Here is a 16,949-nt window from a genome sequence, read left to right on the forward strand (position 1 = left end):
CCAGCCAATCAGTTCATCATTCTGTCATTCACCCCTTCTCTAGGCATCTTTTGTTTCATCACTTGTCCCATTACCACTCCTTTTGCACCATCAACCCTTTTGCCATTTAATGTCTCCTAACTGTCTTCCGACCTATCGCGGAAATTTCCCTGGTCTTGGTTTCATGGAGTCACTGTTAAAAAGATTTTTTTTTCACCTGAGATGAGTCATTTCCTATCTAGCAATCAAATTTCACAGAATTTGGAACACATTTTGGCGTGAAATTAGGCAACTTCCGTTGCACAACTGACTTAAAGTTACGGAAGTTGAATTCTCTCAACATGGTTGTTGGAATGTGGAGATCGTTGTTCTCCAGCCCTTCACTTCACTCGTTCTTTTACTTTGCTGTTCTTGGTGCCGCAATATCAACTTCCATTGATGATGAAGATTTTATCAGGGAGTGTATCCGATCTCACAACCTCTATCGTTCGAAAGTACACCCTGCCGCAAGCAACATGCTGTACATGGTATGGCAACATCCTCCAGCTTATCTTGATTCGATTGTGTGATGTTATGAGGCAGTTGAAATGATTGCTAAATATGGGGACTAAGTAGCAGTGCGATATTTCCCATGAAATGAGTTTCGTTCTGCGGGTGGAGTATAATTCTAACTAACGTTTTAGAGTAATTCTGTGTGAAATTGTGAAAGTTCTAACTTCTAACTATTAAAATGCGCGCTATTGTCATCTCATTCACCCTCCGAGAGGTGAAATCCACGGGCAGTTGTTTGCTCAATCACTAACACTCTGCAAGAGTGTTCCCTCGCTCAGAATCGGGTGTCAATCTTGTCATTTTAACATTTCAAAGCTCCCGCGAGCTCAATGAGTATAGTATGAAAACAAGAGTTTGAAAATAACAAGAAAAAAAGGATTTGATTTGTTTTCCATCAACGCGCCGGGAGGAAGTTAATTTCAAATAGTTGGGTGTGTCCCCACAACCACCTCTACCATACAGTCGGAAGAACGCATGAATTTATAGCCTAGGGATTGCTTTGTGTACTGTAATTGAGCTTTTCTTGTCCTTTGCCATCATGCTCATGGATCTGGGGCTGAATCAGGACCTGTAAACAGTGCTAAACAGCGAATTAAATATATGGGAGGATGGTGTAGCTAAAGTTGAGAGGAGATTTGATAGAGGTATTCAAAATCGTGAGGGGTCGGGACAGAGTAGATAGGAAGAAATTGTTCCCACTAGTGAAAGGATCCAGAGCAAGTGCACAGATTTAAAGTAATTAGTAAAAGTAGCAAAAGTGATAGGTGGAGAAATTTTCTTATGCAGCAAATGGTTAGGGTTTGGAATGTACTGCCTGAGAGGGTGGTGGAGCCATGTTCAACTGAAACATTCAAAAGGGAATTAGACTGTTATCTAAAAAGGAAGAACATGCAGGGTGACTGGGGAGGAGACAGGGGTATTGGTACTAGGTCACTTGCTCATTCGGAGACCAGTCACAATGGACCAAAGGATCTCGGTCTGCACGGTAATAATTCTGTGATTTTGTGATATTTGAGGCATTCAATCCTATTTCCAATTGTCTTCTCATGGCTTACTGTGAGCTAAGACACCCTGTTCAACCTTTATTCAGGCAGTTGGTTTACACATGATCCAATATCAGGATGACATTGTCCAGGATGAAAATGCCCATTTGATGAGAATCCATTATTTTTTTGTTCACCCCTTCCACTGCTGGCACATTATGACTGCAATATGTACCATCTTCAGGATGCATAGAAACTCGGTGAGGTTCTTTCAGTGGCCAGTAGCAACCCTTCAACCTCTTATCACCATCACTTCCAAGTTTGCCTCTGAATCATGCACCATTCTGACTTGGACATGTATTGCTACTCCTTCATTGTTGCTTGGTGATAAAATTCAGGAATTCCTTATTTAACAATCTGAATAAAACATCATCAGCACAAGGACTGCACTATATCAAGAAGGCAATCACCATTTTCTCAGGACAAGTTGAAATTCACAAACATATGCCCTAGGAGCAGGAGTAGGCCATTGAGCCCTCAAGCCATTCAATAAGATCATGGCTAATCTGATTGTGGACTCAACTCTACATTACTTCCTATTCCTATAGCCTTTGACTCCCTTGTCAATCAAGAATCTATCTAATTCAGCGTTTAAAATATTCAAAGACCCTACCTCCACCACTCTCTGTGGAAGAGAGTTCCAAAGAATCCCAAGAGAGTTTCTCAAGAGAAAAAAGTTCTCCTTATCTCTGCTTTAAATGGGAGACTCCTTATTTCTAAACTGTGTCCCCTAGTTCTAGTGTCTGCCACAAGGGGAAACATTCTTTCAGCATCCACCCTATCAAGTTCCCACAGGATCTTATATGTTTCATTAAGATCACCTCTCATTCTTCTAAATCCCAATGGTTACAGGCCCAACCTGTCCAACCTTTCTTGATAGGATAACCCCCATTCCAGGAATCAGTTAAGTGAATCTTCTCTGAACTGCTTCTAATGCAATTATGTCTTTTCTTAAACAAGGCGACCAAAACTGTACACAGTATTTTGTGATCTCACCAAGGTCCTATACAACTGCAGCAAAACATCCCTATTCTTATATTCCTATTTTTATATTCCATTCCTCTTGTAATAAACAACATTCCATTTGTCTTCCTAATCACTTGCTGCACCTGCATGCTAACTTTTTGTGATCCGTGTACCAGGAGAGCCAGATCCCTCTGTATGAGTTCTGCAATCTCTCTCTATTTAAGTAATATGCCCTTTTTTTATCCTTCCTGCTAAAGTGGAGAAGTTCACATTTACTCACATTATACTCCAGCTGCCAATTGTTTTTCCCATTCACAACTTATCTATATCCGTTGATGCAATTAAAGCATTGTATAGTGCACAAGGGCTGAATGGCAAACTTTGCCTTTGTTAGTTTCCATAATTTTTGTTTCAAGTCATATTTATTAACTACTTTTCATTCTGTTTAGGAACATCAAAACCAAATTACCATTCAGCCTCTCGATCCAGTTCTGCTATTCAGTTCTCTTTCTTAGTTCCATGTAATCCCCTTAGTTCTTTAACTCTTAATAATCTTTATAACAAAAATCTATCAATCTGTTTTGAAATTTTCAAATTATGTGGCTTTAATAATAAATTGTGTTTATATAGTGTTTTAAATGTAATAAAATGTCCCAAAGTTCTTTTTGCCTTTGTTAGTTTCCATAATTTTTGTTTCAAGTCATATTTATTAACTACTTTTCATTCTGTTTAGGAACATCAAAACCAAATTACCATTCAGCCTCTCGATCCAGTTCTGCTATTCAGTTCTCTTTCTTAGTTCCATGTAATCCCCTTAGTTCTTTAACTCTTAATAATCTTTATAACAAAAATCTATCAATCTGTTTTGAAATTTTCAAATTATGTGGCTTTAATAATAAATTGTGTTTATATAGTGTTTTAAATGTAATAAAATGTCCCAAAGTTCTTCAAAAGAGAATTTTACACAAGCCACAGAAGGAGATATGAGGACAGATGAATAACAGGTTGGTTTTACAAAGCATTTTAACAGGAGAAAAGAGAATTAGAGGGTTCTGGGACTCCAGAATATTGCAGAGATACAGAATGGGCAAGGTCATAGAGGGAGTGAAAAGAAGGATGAGCATTTTAAAATTGATGCACTGCTTGACTGAGAGCCAATTGTGGGTCAGTGAGCACAGGGGTAATGGGTGAACAGGACCTAGTACAAATAAGGACGTGGGCAGCTGATTTTTGAATGCTCTCAAGCCTACAAAGGATAGAATGTATGAGATCAGCCAGGAGGGTACTGGAATAGTCAAACCTAGAGGTAGAAAGTTATGAATGAGAGATTCGGCAGCAAATGACTTGAGGCAGGGCAGAGCCGGGCGATGCTATGGAAATGGAAGTAAACAGTCTTAGTGATGGCACGGTTATGTGGTAGGTAACTTATTGAGATCAAATATAACTCCAAGGTTGCAAACAGTCTGGTTTGGCCTCAGACTGTCACCAGGGAGAGAGATGGAGTCAGTGCCTAGTGAATGGAGTTTATAGCAGGGATCAAAGACAATGGCATGTCTTCCCACTAAGTAGTTGGAAAAAATTTCTGCTTATCCATGTCAAACAAGCTGAAAGAGACAGTGGAGGAGTTGAGAGAGGTGGTGGTGAGGGAGAGCTGTGTATCATTAGGCTACCTGTGTAAATTGACTCTGTGTTTTGGGGTGATGTCGCTAAGAGACAGTGCAGGGTTGGGAAGAAAAGCCATTATTGGTGATTCTCTGGCTATGATAGAATAAATAAGAAAGGAACATAGGAGCAAGAGTAGGCCATTCAGCCCATCAAGCCCGTTCCGCTAATCAATATGATCATGGCTGATCATCCACTTCAATACCATTTTCCCACACTATCCACATATCCCTTTACATCATTGGTATTTAGAAATCTGTCAATCTCCGCTTTAAACACACTCAATGACTGAGCTTCCCTAGCCCTCTGGGGTAGAGAATTTCAAAGACTCACAACCCTCTGAGAAAAAGATATTTCTCACCTTGGTCCTAAGTGGCTTCACCCTTATTTTGAAATTGTGTCCCCTCGTTCTAGACTTCCCATCTACTCTGTCTATTCCTTTAAGTATTTTTTAGGTTTCAATGAGCTCACCTCTCATTCTTTGAAACTCGAGAGATGGAGTTTCTCCATCTCTCTTCATAGGACAGTCCCAGCATCCTGGAAACAAGTCTCGTGAACTTTCATTGCACTCCCACTTTGGCAATAATATCTTTCCTAAGGTAAAGGGACCAAAACTGCACACAGTACTCCAGATGCAGTCTAACCAAGATTCTATACAATTGAAGCAAGACTTCACTATTCCTGTATTCAAATCCTCTTGTGATAAAGGCTAACATACCATCAGCCTTCCTAATTGCTTGCTGTACCTGAATGTTAGCATTCAGTGACTCATTGATGAGGACACCCAGGTCCCTTTGTAAACTACACTTACTAATCTATTACAATTTAAGAAATACTCTGCACATCTGTTCTTCCTGGCAAAGTGGAGAACCTCACGTTTTTCCACAGTATATTCCATCTGCCATGTTCTTGCCAACTCACTTAGTCTGTCCAAATCCTCTTGAAGCCGCTTTGCACCTTCCTCACAACACACATTCCGCTTTGTGTCATCTGCGAACTTGGAAATATTACATTTGGCCCCCACATCCAAATCATTGAAAAATATTGTGAACAACTGGGGCTCAAGTACTGATCCATGCAGTAGCGCGCGAGTCACAGCTTGTCAAGATGAGAAATGACCAGTTTATTCCTACTCTCTGTTTTCTGCCTGTTAGCCAATCCTTAATCCACACCAGTATCCACACCTCCTTTCCCACGTGCTTTAGTTTTGCTAACCAACCTCCTGTGGGGGACTTTATCAAAAGCCTTCTGAAAATCCAAGTATACTGTGTCCACCGACTCTCCTTTATCAATTCTGTTAGCAACATCCTTAAAAACTCCAACAGGTTCATCAAGCAAGATTTCCCACTCATAAATCCATGTTGACTATGCCCAATCAGATCAGCCCATTTATCACATCTTTTTGAATAGATTCTAGCATTTTCCCTACCACTGATGTGAGTTAAAAGGTCTGTAGTCACCTCCTTTCTTTCTTCCTTTCTTCTTAAATAGTGTGATTACATTTGCTACTTTCCAAGCTGCTGAAACTATTCCAGAATCTATAGAACCAGGCAATGGCAGTTCCACCCAACAGGATGATGGAGAAACATTGGAGGAGGATGAGGTAGTTAACGCAACGAAGGTTGAAAACAGGTCCGAAGGATGAGGAAGGATAGCTCATCTTTGTCATAATCACATATGATATCATTTAATATTAGTGGTATTATATTAACGATTTGGACGTAAATGTAGGGGGAATGATCAAGAAGTTTGCAGACAACACAAACATTTCTTGTGCAATAGATAGGGGGAGGATAGCTATAGACTGCAGGAAGATACCAATGGACTGGTCAGGTGGGCAGACAAGTGGCAAATGGAATTCAATCCAGCGGTGATGTATTGGGGAGGTCAACCAAGGCAAAAGATTACACAATAAATGGGAGGATACTGAGAGATGTAGAGGAAGAGGGTGAATGTCTATAGATCCCTGAAGGTAGCAGGACAGGTTGACAAGGCAGTTAAGAAGGCAAATGGAATCCTCTATTAGCCAAAGCATCGAATATAACAGCAGGGAGGTTATGCTGAAACTATGGGTAGAATCTTTGGCTCGGTGAGTAGGGGCGGGGCCCACTTGCCAAGGTGTAAAATGACGCGCAGTGACATCAGGCATGCGTCCTCATGTCATTTAGATTTTAAGTTCGGCGGGTGCACAGCTGAATCGGCTGCGCGCCCGCCGAACTGTCAAAGGCCATTTAAAAAGCCAATAAAGCAATTAGCTGAGCTGCCCGTCCAACCTTAAGGTTGGCAGGGGGCAGGTCAAGACCCCAGGCGGCCTTCGCATTTTTCACGAAATCTCATCCATGGGCAGGATGAGGTTTCATGAACGCTTTTAAAGTGTTTGAAAATTTTTAAATAAAATTAACGGACATGTCCCGGCTCATGTGACAGTTTCACATGAGGGGACATGTCCTTAAAATTTTTTTTCACCTTTTATTCAATGTTTTATAAGTGCCTCAGGGAGATTTCTGCACTCTTTTGTGCGCATGCATCAACGAGCACGCTCCCCGACTCAGGCAGCACTGCAACCGCCTGCACAGGGAGCGCTCAGCACTTCCGGGTGCGTATCACAGCCTTAACTGGCCAGCCCACATAAAATGGCGGCGCCCAGCTGATCGGGGGTGCCGGTCGGCTGTGCACCCGCCCACGTCCACCCCCGCAAAACCCCCCCTAACAGGGAGAAAATTCTCCCCTATATAAAACATTAGCTAGACCACAACTTGAGTACTGAGTGCAGTTCTGGTCACCTCACTGCAGGAAGTATGAGTTGTAACTTCCTCAGAGTGGCAATCAGTGTCGGATTGCCACTCCGTGTTCAATTACCTCCCCGGATTTTCTTCTTTGCCCGTCTCACCCGACCTTCCGATTCAGGTGGGGTGAGATCCAGGGAGTGCAGCACATCCTGAGGCCCTGGGCTGAAATTCAGCTCTGATGGTTTGAAGGAGGCCACGCCCCCTTTTTATAGCACGAGCTTCAGTGGACCAGGTAAGTTAAAAGTCCCATTGAAATTGACAGGCCAGGGAGAAGGTAAGTGCCTAAGGCAAGTGAATAGGATTTGAGGGATGGGGGAGATCGGAGGTCGGGGTCAGCTGGAGGGTGTCGGACCTCAGGGAGATGGGAGAGATTGGACCTCAGGTGGGTGTGCGGGCGTGGGTGTCAGACCTCAGGGGGCTGTGGATGTTTGGACCACAGTGGGGTTGAGATCGGAGGCGGGGGGTGGGGGCTTGGGGGGGGACCATGTGGGGCTTTTGGGGTCCTGAACCTTGAGGGGGAGGTAGATGGAGGTGGTTGACCTCAGGGTGGGGGTGGGTTTGGGGAGCAGTCAGACCTTGATGGTGGTGGGGCGGGGGGGGAACGGTTGGATCTTAGGGTGGTGGGGGTTGGCGGGAGGGTTGGACCTTTGGGGGTTGGGCTGTTGGACCTTGGGTGGGGTTGGAAGGGGATTGGACCTCGGAGAGGGAAAAGAGGGCGGGGGTGCGGTTGTCAGACCTTGTGTGGAGGTTGGACCTCAGACCTGCAGGTTGGCAAGGGGTCGAGTCAGGTCGGGTTGGAAGGGTCAGGTCAGACTTGGGGGTGGATCAGTTTGAGGTGGGGTCAGGGGCGTTGTGTCAGGTCAGGCCTGTGGGGTGAGGGGGTGCCTTGTGGGGGTTCAGGGGTGTGCGGGGAGTTCTTTCTGGTGGGGGGGGACGTCGGTCTGGGTTTTTACAATAGTTGCCCAGAAGATAGGAGCGGTTTTAATCCTTCTAACGTTTTCTGAGTAACTATTAGTGTAATCCTGTTGGGACTATCCGACGTTTGCAATTTAACTTGCATTTTTGGATGGTTCCCAACATAGGGTAATTGCCCAAAGGAAGTTTTGTGCTCATGGACAATTGCCCTGAAAACCCTTATATGTGAAGATCCAAGAGGGATTCCCCAGCATGTTTTTGGGGTCCCCCCCCACCCAAATCTGATGCTGCGGAGCTCGGAAGTTACAGCCTGGTGTAATTGCATTAGAGAGGGTACAGAGGAAATTTATGAGCAAGCTGCCAGGACTGGAAAATTGCATTAATGAGGGAAGATAGAATAGGCTGGGGTTGTTCTCCTTGAAACAGAGGAGGCTGAGGGGAGATTTGATTGAGATGTACAAAATTGTGAGGGGCCTGGAGAGAGTGAATGGGAAGGGCCTATTTACTTTTGCAGAGACTAGTCAGTGACTAGGAGGCATAGATATAAAGTGATTGGTAGAAAGATTAGGATTTTTTTTTTTCACCCAGAGAGTTGTGGGGTCTGGAACTCACTGCCTGAAAGGGTGGTAGAGGCAGAAACCTGCAGGGCTATGGACCAAATGCTGGAAAGTGGGATTAGGCTGGGCGGCTATTTTGTTGGCTCGCGCAGACACAATGGGCCAAGTGGCCTCTTTCTGTGCCATATATGTTCTATGATTTTGATATGAGCCTTTCAGTATTGTATTAGGGGGTATAAACTTCAGTGAAAGGATTCAAGCATGGAGTCCCTGGAAATATGGGAACGGATTTGGGAAGCAATAGAATGTTCAAGGACTTTAGAGAGGAAAGGAGGTTGGAGATGGGGTGGAAGTTTGCGAAAATGGTGTTTTTTTTTGTAGTGGGGTGATGATGGGCAGATTTGAAGGAGTGGGACAACACCTGAAGAAAGAGAACTGTTAACAATATCACCTAACCTGGGAACTAAAGAGCAATATTTAGCAGTCAGCAATTGTCAAGGGAGTAGGAGGTGAATCTCATGTCCAAAATGAGTTTAGAGAGGACATGAAGGGAGATAGGGGAGAAACATGAGAGAACAATGAAAGTTCAGGGATAGGGCAGAGAGGAACTTTAAAGGAGGTTTGGCCCAGTGGAGGTGGGAGGGAAGTAATGGAGGTAGCTGAGCAGAGGGCTTCAACCTTACTAACAAAGTCCATGAGCTCTCCACACTTGTTGGATGGGCAGGTGGAGAAGGGTCTAAGAAGACTGTTTGCAGCAAATATCCAATCAAGAAATTACATTTTTGAAATCTGGGGCACATATCTCTCATTGCCTTGATTTTTTTTTTAAATTTTAGTCTTGGGATCCGATTCTTGCTAAAGTAGCCTTGCGATGGAGTAAGAACTGCAAGTTTGAACATAACAGCGACCTGAAAGTACCCGGAAAACTTCATCCAGTATTCACCACTATTGGAGAAAACATCTACGTCACAGAAGGTCTCCACATAAATATTACCAGAGCAATAACAAACTGGTACAATGAAGTTGAGTTTTATGATTATTTTTCACAAGGATGCACACGTGTGTGTGGCCACTACACCCAGGTAATCTCTTCTGTATAAATAATTTCATAGGCCAAAATAATAACCAAAAATAGCATTTTCACTACTGTTTTTGTGCAAAGGTCCTTACTGATTTTATCCTTTTACGCTCAGCTCTATGGCAAGTAAATATAATTCGGACTATTTACTCACATGGATGGTAAACACCTAAACACCAACATGGATTGGTTGAGCCATGTGGTCTGTTCTAATGTTTTAACTTCCATGTTTGAAAATGCTATTTTGGACATGTTTTTTCTTGTCATATCCTAAAACATCTGGGTTTTACGGAATTATGTTCTCTTACTCCTGCATTCTGTACCTAAATTTATGTATTACAGGTGACTCACTAGGCCACCTACTAGCTTCTTAACCAATTTTTGTAGGGACATACAACATTCAAGAGATAAATTAAGAGGCAGGCAGATATAACTCATAATATACAATTCAATGTTTGAACAATGTGGCTAAGCATTTTATACAAAGTAAAACTAATCAATTTGAGGGCTTATTAGCAGATTTCTTCCCCCTCGCAATGTAAGTTTAGTCATTCAACAACAACTTATATTTATATAGCACCTTTAATGTAATAAAACATCCCAATGCCCTTCACAAGAGCATAATAAAACTAAGTATGACACTAAGCCACAGAAGAAAATATTCAGTAAGGTGACCAAAAGCTTGGTCAGAGGTAGGTGTTGAGGAGTGTCTTAAAGAAGGGAAGGAAAGTAGAGAGGTGAAGATTTATAGGGAGGTTATTCCAGAGCTTGGGGTCTAGGCAACTGACAACACAGCCTCCAATGCTGGAGCAATTCAAATCAGTGATACATAAGAGGTCAGATTAGAAGATCGCAGATATTTCAGAGGGTTGTGAGGCTGGTGAAGATTACAGAGATAGGGAAGAGTGAGGCCGTCGAGGGTTTTGAAAACAAGGATGAGAGTTTTAAAATCAAGATGTGGCTTGACTGGGAGCCAATGTAGATCACTGAGCACAAGGGTGATAGGGACTTAGGGTGAGATAAGTCATGCGCAGGAGCTTTGGATGACCTCAAGTTTAATGGAGGGTAGAATGTGGGAGGTCAGCCAGGAGTGCATTGGAATAGTCAAATCTCGAGCTAACAAAGATATGAATGAGTGTTTCGGCAGCAGAACAGCTGAGACATGGGTGAGGTCGGCCCATGTTAGAGGTATGAGAAAGAGGCAGCTTTAGTGTGATTCAGGTTTGAGTGATTTTAAACAAGATTTAATATATTGATAATCAACAGTGCTGTTCTTATCCAACTGTTCTACAGTATTACACTAAATGACAGAAAATTATTACAAACTAGTTTCCCTGCATACTTCAGTAGTTAAACATCACCTCTGACACTAAGCTATGCTACTTTTGACAGTCCCAAAACTCTAACCATCACTGTCCACTAGCCCTATATGTATATTCAATAAGCCAAGATTTAATTACATACAAACCAGCCTTGTGCCTTACTGTATTATGTTAACCATCTGTTATCTTTAAGTGTCTGGTTCTTTGCATCTTGTTCCCAAACAAAACCATTAATCCATAAGCTCAGCTAGTTTGTTATACGCACATTTTAACTTCCTGCACTTTGGTGGGGATAACTGGTAATGGTCAATAACCTAGTGGGGCCCAAGTTACTAACTTGCATTTGCAATGAAACAGAGATATTTGTTAATATCACAATCTGTATGTATTCACCAAACTATCGTTTTTATCACAGATCATATTCTTGACCGTACTAATTCTTGGATCTTTGATTTAAATTGGAACTTTTTTTTTCAAAGAAATCCGAAGTAATCAAAAGGAAAGGACCTTTTAACACCTACTGACCATTACGCTGTTATAATTTTCTTAAATACAATCGACTGTCAAGAATCATTGGTTTCACCATTACATGCTCCATTTGAATCATGAGGGGCCCTGAACATTGGGAAATGTGTCATGATGTGTAATAACTGGTCTGTGAAGTAATAGGGTGGCGATGTAAAGGAAATTTAACTAGCCTCATCTGTAGGAGATACATTACAAAGAAAGGTTATTTCCTTAGGCAAATGATTAAATAGTACTGGCAATTTGCTGCTAAATATTACTGGGAAATATAAAGATAATACAAACATTTTAACTCTTGGACCTCATTTAAATCTTGTTGCCGACTTGTTTGAAGGAGTAAAAAATTGCACGGCCTAGTGGTTGCCATGGTTGCCACTGATAGCATGATTGGCATTGAGGGCCATTTCACAGGCGTCTTGTATTCCTGCTCTGGCCCACAAGTAAAAAAATGTACCTGTTTGGGACTCTCCTGGTTCTGCTTCTCTTCCTGTTGTCCTCACCTGGTGGGAAAACTGTGGTAAGTTCCTATCTCTGGCCATCAGCTAAAATTTCAGTCAGGCCTCAATTATGACATTGGGATTCGACATACATATTTAAAGAAGGATCCTGCTGGTTTTGGGTGTCCTTGCCACCTGCTTGGGAGAGCAGGTTAGAATTTGGAATGGTGAGTTCCTAGTGGCTTTCTGGCTGGTAAGCACATGGGCAATTTTAACTGGGCAGGCTTAAAATTCTTCCCATGAACTCAGAATTAATACCATCAAAATGTCTCTAGTATGTCTTTTAATAAAAAGACTTGCTTTGAAGTTAAAATACAAATGTTCCAGTTTGTCAGTTACTCTTTAATATCCCTTCTATCCACTGTTGGTAGTGACTGTATCAGGGGTAGATAGGAATGTGGTACTCGAAACACAAACAGATCAGCCATGATCTTATTGTATGGCAGAGCAGGCTGTAGGGGCCAAATGGCCTGCTTCTGCTCCTATTTCGTATGTTTGTATGTTCACAGCTTAGCTGCCATTAAACCATGCCTTCCTAACTAGAAGACTGATCTAATGATATATAATATGCCCCTGATACAGAGTGAATTATTGATTATGAAAGAGAAAATTGTGAGGTACTCAATTCAGTTTAGTGCTTTAGGTGTTTAAGTTTGAGGTTTTGCTTTTATTCATGATTCGTGATTTCTCTCCCCTATTTTATTTCAAGCTTGTCTGGGCGTCAAGTTACAAAGTTGGCTGTGCATCTCATATCTGTCGATCAGGAATTGATGGCTTCACATCTAGCATTTCAGTCAATTTTGTTTGTGATTATGGACCAGCGTAAGTCTCCCTTAACATTGGATTCATTTTTGATGGCTTTTAATATTCATCATCTAAATATTTATGTACCATTCTTTTCCTTGAAGCGGAAATTATCGAACACATCCCTATTTAACAGGAGAAGCATGCACTAAATGCTCTAAAGATCGTTGTGAGAATAATTTGTGCAGTAAGTTTGAGTCACATTTTTCTCTTTGTTTATGTGGATATGCAGCTGAAATGCAGTAACCTGCAAGGCTATGGACTGGGTGCTGGAAAGCGGGATTAAAAATTACTGGCTGGCTCCTTTTTTTTCTTTTTATGGCCAGCCCAGACATGATGGGCTGAATGGCCTTTTTCTGCACTGTAACTTTTCTATGGTTCTACGTGGTATATCATACCCACATTATTGGCAAAAGTCAACTCAGTAATTCTGACACTAAACAAAGCTTCTTCATTTGCACTACAGTAATTCCTCGCTTAACTTTGTAGTTGTGATCCTGCACACTGCGACTTTAGATGAAACAACTTTAAGTGAATCATATTTTCTGATTACAATCAATGTAAAAGATGTAGTTAGGTTCTGTAGGATCTTTCTCATCAGAAATTAAAAAAAAAAAAATACCCTGTAAGTTAAAATAATGCATATTCCTAAATTCCTATATTCGTAAAAGAAATAACTTTTCAACTAAAATAAATTTTAAAAACTACTTTAACTCTTTCTACTTACCTTTCACTCCCAACTCTAAGGCTCCCTGACCCGTTCCCTCTACCCAACTCGTCACCTCTCCCATTCACTGCTTCCCTCACCTGAACCCTCACTATGAACGAGGGCTCAGGAAAGGGGCAGCAAGAGAGAGAGAGAGAGAGAAGGCAAATTTGAGAGTGATAGGGGCTGCGAGTGAGGGCATTGGGGGTGGAAGTGGTGATCAGGAGGGAGGCAGTGAATGAGGGTCAGGGATAGAAGCTGCGAGTGGGAGAGTTGTGAGGTAAGCAGGAGGGTCAGGAGAGAATCATTGAGCAGGAGAGATGGGGAGGGAAGCAGAAAGAGCTAGGGTTGAGGAGACAAACGTCAAGTGGGAGAGTCAGGGAAGGCAGTGGTGAGCGAGAGGGTTGGGAAGCAAAGCAGCAGGTGCCAGGGTTGAGGAGGGAAGCATCGAGTGGGAGGGTTGGGGAGGGAATTAGCAAGCAGGAGTTTTGGGGAGGGAAGCAGTGAGCGGGAGCATCAGGGAGCAGGTGAGAGTTGGGGAGCGGGAGAGGCTGCTCCAAAATGCCGCCAAATGGGTGACACAACTTTATGTCAGCCCAGCACGAAATCACTCTAAAGCGGAAGTCCTGATGCTAAGTGTGCTGATTAGCCTCATTTTATCCACGATGCTAAAGCAGAACAATGCTGAATGAGGCTACTTAAAAGGGGAAACAAAAACAGAATTACCTGGAAAAACTCAGCAGGTCTGGCAGCATCGGCGGAGAAGAAAAGAGTTGACGATTGGACTCGAACTCAAGTTCTGTCGAAGGGTCATGAGGACTCGAAACGTCAACTCTTTTCTTCTCCGCCGATGCTGCCAGACCTGCTGAGTTTTTCCAGGTAATTCTGTTTTTGTTTTGGATTTCCAGCATCCGCAGTTTTTTTGTTTTTATCTCTTACTTAAAAGGGGAACTTACTGTATTACCTACTTATTTCCCTTTTTTTCTTTTTATCAGGGAATAGGACACTTGAGATGTCAAGTGAGTACACTTTTAATATAAAACCATAGGTTGTATTTCAGTTTAAGGGAAGGTGATTTACTTAATTGCACTTATCTCTGTTTGTTTTGTTTTTGGCAGGTGATTCAGATTCCTCATGTGATAATAACTGTATTGCTGTTTTAGCAATAAGGCCAATGTCTCTTATTGTTATTGGTGCTGGAGTATACATTGTACAAACAAAATATCCAAACATGTTTGCTTATCTATAACAGATATCCACATTCTACTGATTTCAGATCACCATAGCTAAACATTAGGCTTTGTGTTTGAGGGGACAGGTGGAGGTGACACTTTATATCAAACGACTGCTTTTTGATGCGCAATAAAATGAATTGGTTACATAAGTTACTAGATAATAGAGAAAGTATTTTCATCAACTTCCCTGAATAAATATAGTTATATGTTAAAACTGTAGCCTCCAAATTCTTGATGAGCCAATGGAAATACATTGGGATTAAATTCCCATCCATTCAATGACCCCAACAATTTTACTGTGAGAAATAGCAGCATTGGGGCAATAACAATTTGTATTTCCATAGAACCTATAAAGTCATAAAATGCCCTAAGGCGCTTCACTGGAACATTACCAAACAAAATTTGACACTGCGCCACACAAAATATCGGAGTAACTGACCAAAAATCTGGAGACAGAATGCAATAGATCAGGCCTGGATGGTGGTCGGCTGATTGATCATGATGCACAAGGGCTATCACATCCAAAGGCCAATTGCCTCAAAGTGAGTACTCGGGTAACATATGTCAGAAGGATCCATGAATGGAGGGGTGCAACTATTGTGATTTGTACAGGGAAAGCTACTAACAATTTAAATATTGGTTAAATGTTCAAGATGATGGCCAAGAAATTAGGTCCATGAGGTGTCATAATGGTTGATTGTGGTAGTGGATTCCAGCATTAGATACCAGACGGTAATCTGCACTAGATAGTGGGGGTGGGGGAGGGTCACCTGACCTGGGAGTTGAAGGTCAGGTAGCATGTGTTGGAGCCTGCCTTGATAGAATTCAGTTACTGCAGATATGTGTTTATTTGAGGCAAATGTGTTATCAGTAAAGTTAGCTCAGCTACAATGTCAGTGGCCAGTGTGCATCATTGAAACAAAAAACAAGACATGTGGCAGAATGGGTAAAAGAATGGTAAGTAATAAAGCACATTGCAAGTGCTGAGAGTGTGTCCAAGAATAATACTTGTGTTAGAAAGCAATCAAATACCAGAGAAACCATGCGAGAGAGATCTTATTGTATTAGTCCCGAAAGACATTGAAGTGCAGGTAGAAGCTGCTGGTGAATATATTACGCAGTAAAGCCGGGGTTGGGGGAGGGTGGGGGGGAGGGGGAGCGGGGAGGCACAGTTGGGGGGGGTGCTACAGGTTTGAGATAGGATGAGAAACAGAAGTCCTCATGATTGTGAAGTTTTGAGGCTGCCAATAAATAGAGGATTAAATGGGAAAAGTTGCAATTTAGCTTGGGAAGCCAAGTACTTGAAAGGTACTTTAGCTGTGGAAGCACTAGCTCTTTTAGAACCAGTGGATATGGATTCTATTTGTGAAATATTTTAGAGGAAATTCTATACAAAGCGTGTATTGAAAATATTTTGTGTTACATAGAATATTGTTCCTTGTGGGATAACATTCACTTGACAAAAAGTGTAAGAGATAAAAGACTAAGGATTGACCTTGTTAGAGTGAAACAGATGTTAGATTAAAAAAAAACGGAAATTTCCAAGACCAAATAAATGGGTTGATGCAAGCCATCAATGATCTGATTGTTTCACAAAAAGGAGTGCTTGTACCAAAAGATTATTGGGGGTTCACAGAAGAGGGGTGTGTTGTAATGTATTGTTTTATAAAGAATATGGAAAATCATTTTCTTTCAATTTGTTTTGAAATATTATTTGTGATTTTTAAAAGTTTATGAGAAAAGAGAATCTGTTAATTGTATAAATTAAGCCCAAGTATCTCTGGGGGGTGAGCACCCATTGGATAATGACTTGAGTGCATATAAAGAGACACTTATTGACATTGGGGGTGGCTTGTAGATTTAGCAGCTATACATTTGTAATGTCTCACTTTGCGAATAAATCTAAAACTGAGTAAAGATTGATTTATGGTTTCTTCCTTCATCTACTGGCTATAAGAAGTTTAACAAACACACAGATCTCACACTGTTATATATCATTTACCTGCACCAGAAAGGGACAAACTCAATGCCATCAGTCCTGCATCCATTGCAAATCAGATACTTTTCAAACAAAATGAATAAGCTCCATTCCCATTGGATACTGTGATTCGGGGGGCAGGAGGTTTGGTGGGAAGGTGATTATAGATTTCTATGCAAGAATGATAAATAGATGGGATAAATGTACTCGCTTTTTATTTAGCTTTGTGAAGAGATATGAATCACACATGCTCGTAATTTTCCCTTTGTTCTGGCATTAGTACCATTAAAATGTCCCTGGTATGTCTAAAGAAAATTTGTTTTGAAGTTAAAATACTAGTA

The 16,949-nt window shown here is 41.7% G+C and overlaps 1 protein-coding gene across 1 annotated transcript; it reads left to right on the top strand.

Annotated features, from left to right (window-relative positions):
* The first annotated feature begins 271 nt into the window (after positions 1 to 271).
* LOC121293234 (glioma pathogenesis-related protein 1-like) lies at positions 272 to 15,763 on the top strand. The gene is made up of 6 exons (XM_041216089.1): positions 272 to 506; positions 9,300 to 9,545; positions 12,595 to 12,707; positions 12,794 to 12,876; positions 14,391 to 14,414; positions 14,514 to 15,763. The coding sequence occupies exons 1-6, from the start codon at positions 321 to 323 to the stop codon at positions 14,642 to 14,644; spliced, it is 783 nt and encodes a 260-aa protein (XP_041072023.1). The 5' UTR covers positions 272 to 320; the 3' UTR covers positions 14,645 to 15,763.
* Positions 15,764 to 16,949: the final 1,186 nt, after the last annotated feature.

Source organism: Carcharodon carcharias, chromosome 21, assembly GCF_017639515.1.
Source record: "Carcharodon carcharias isolate sCarCar2 chromosome 21, sCarCar2.pri, whole genome shotgun sequence".
NCBI lineage: Eukaryota > Metazoa > Chordata > Chondrichthyes > Lamniformes > Lamnidae > Carcharodon > Carcharodon carcharias.

Excerpts from the sequence above, each read along its gene's own strand:
- LOC121293234 (XM_041216089.1), top strand. The coding sequence starts at position 321 with ATGGTTGTTGGAATGTGGAGATCGTTGTTCTCCAGCCCTTCACTTCAC. Across the intron at positions 507-9,299 it reads CAAGCAACATGCTGTACATG|TCTTGGGATCCGATTCTTGC; the intron begins GTATGGCAACAT and ends TTTAAATTTTAG. Across the intron at positions 12,708-12,793 it reads GTTTGTGATTATGGACCAGC|CGGAAATTATCGAACACATC; the intron begins GTAAGTCTCCCT and ends TTTTCCTTGAAG.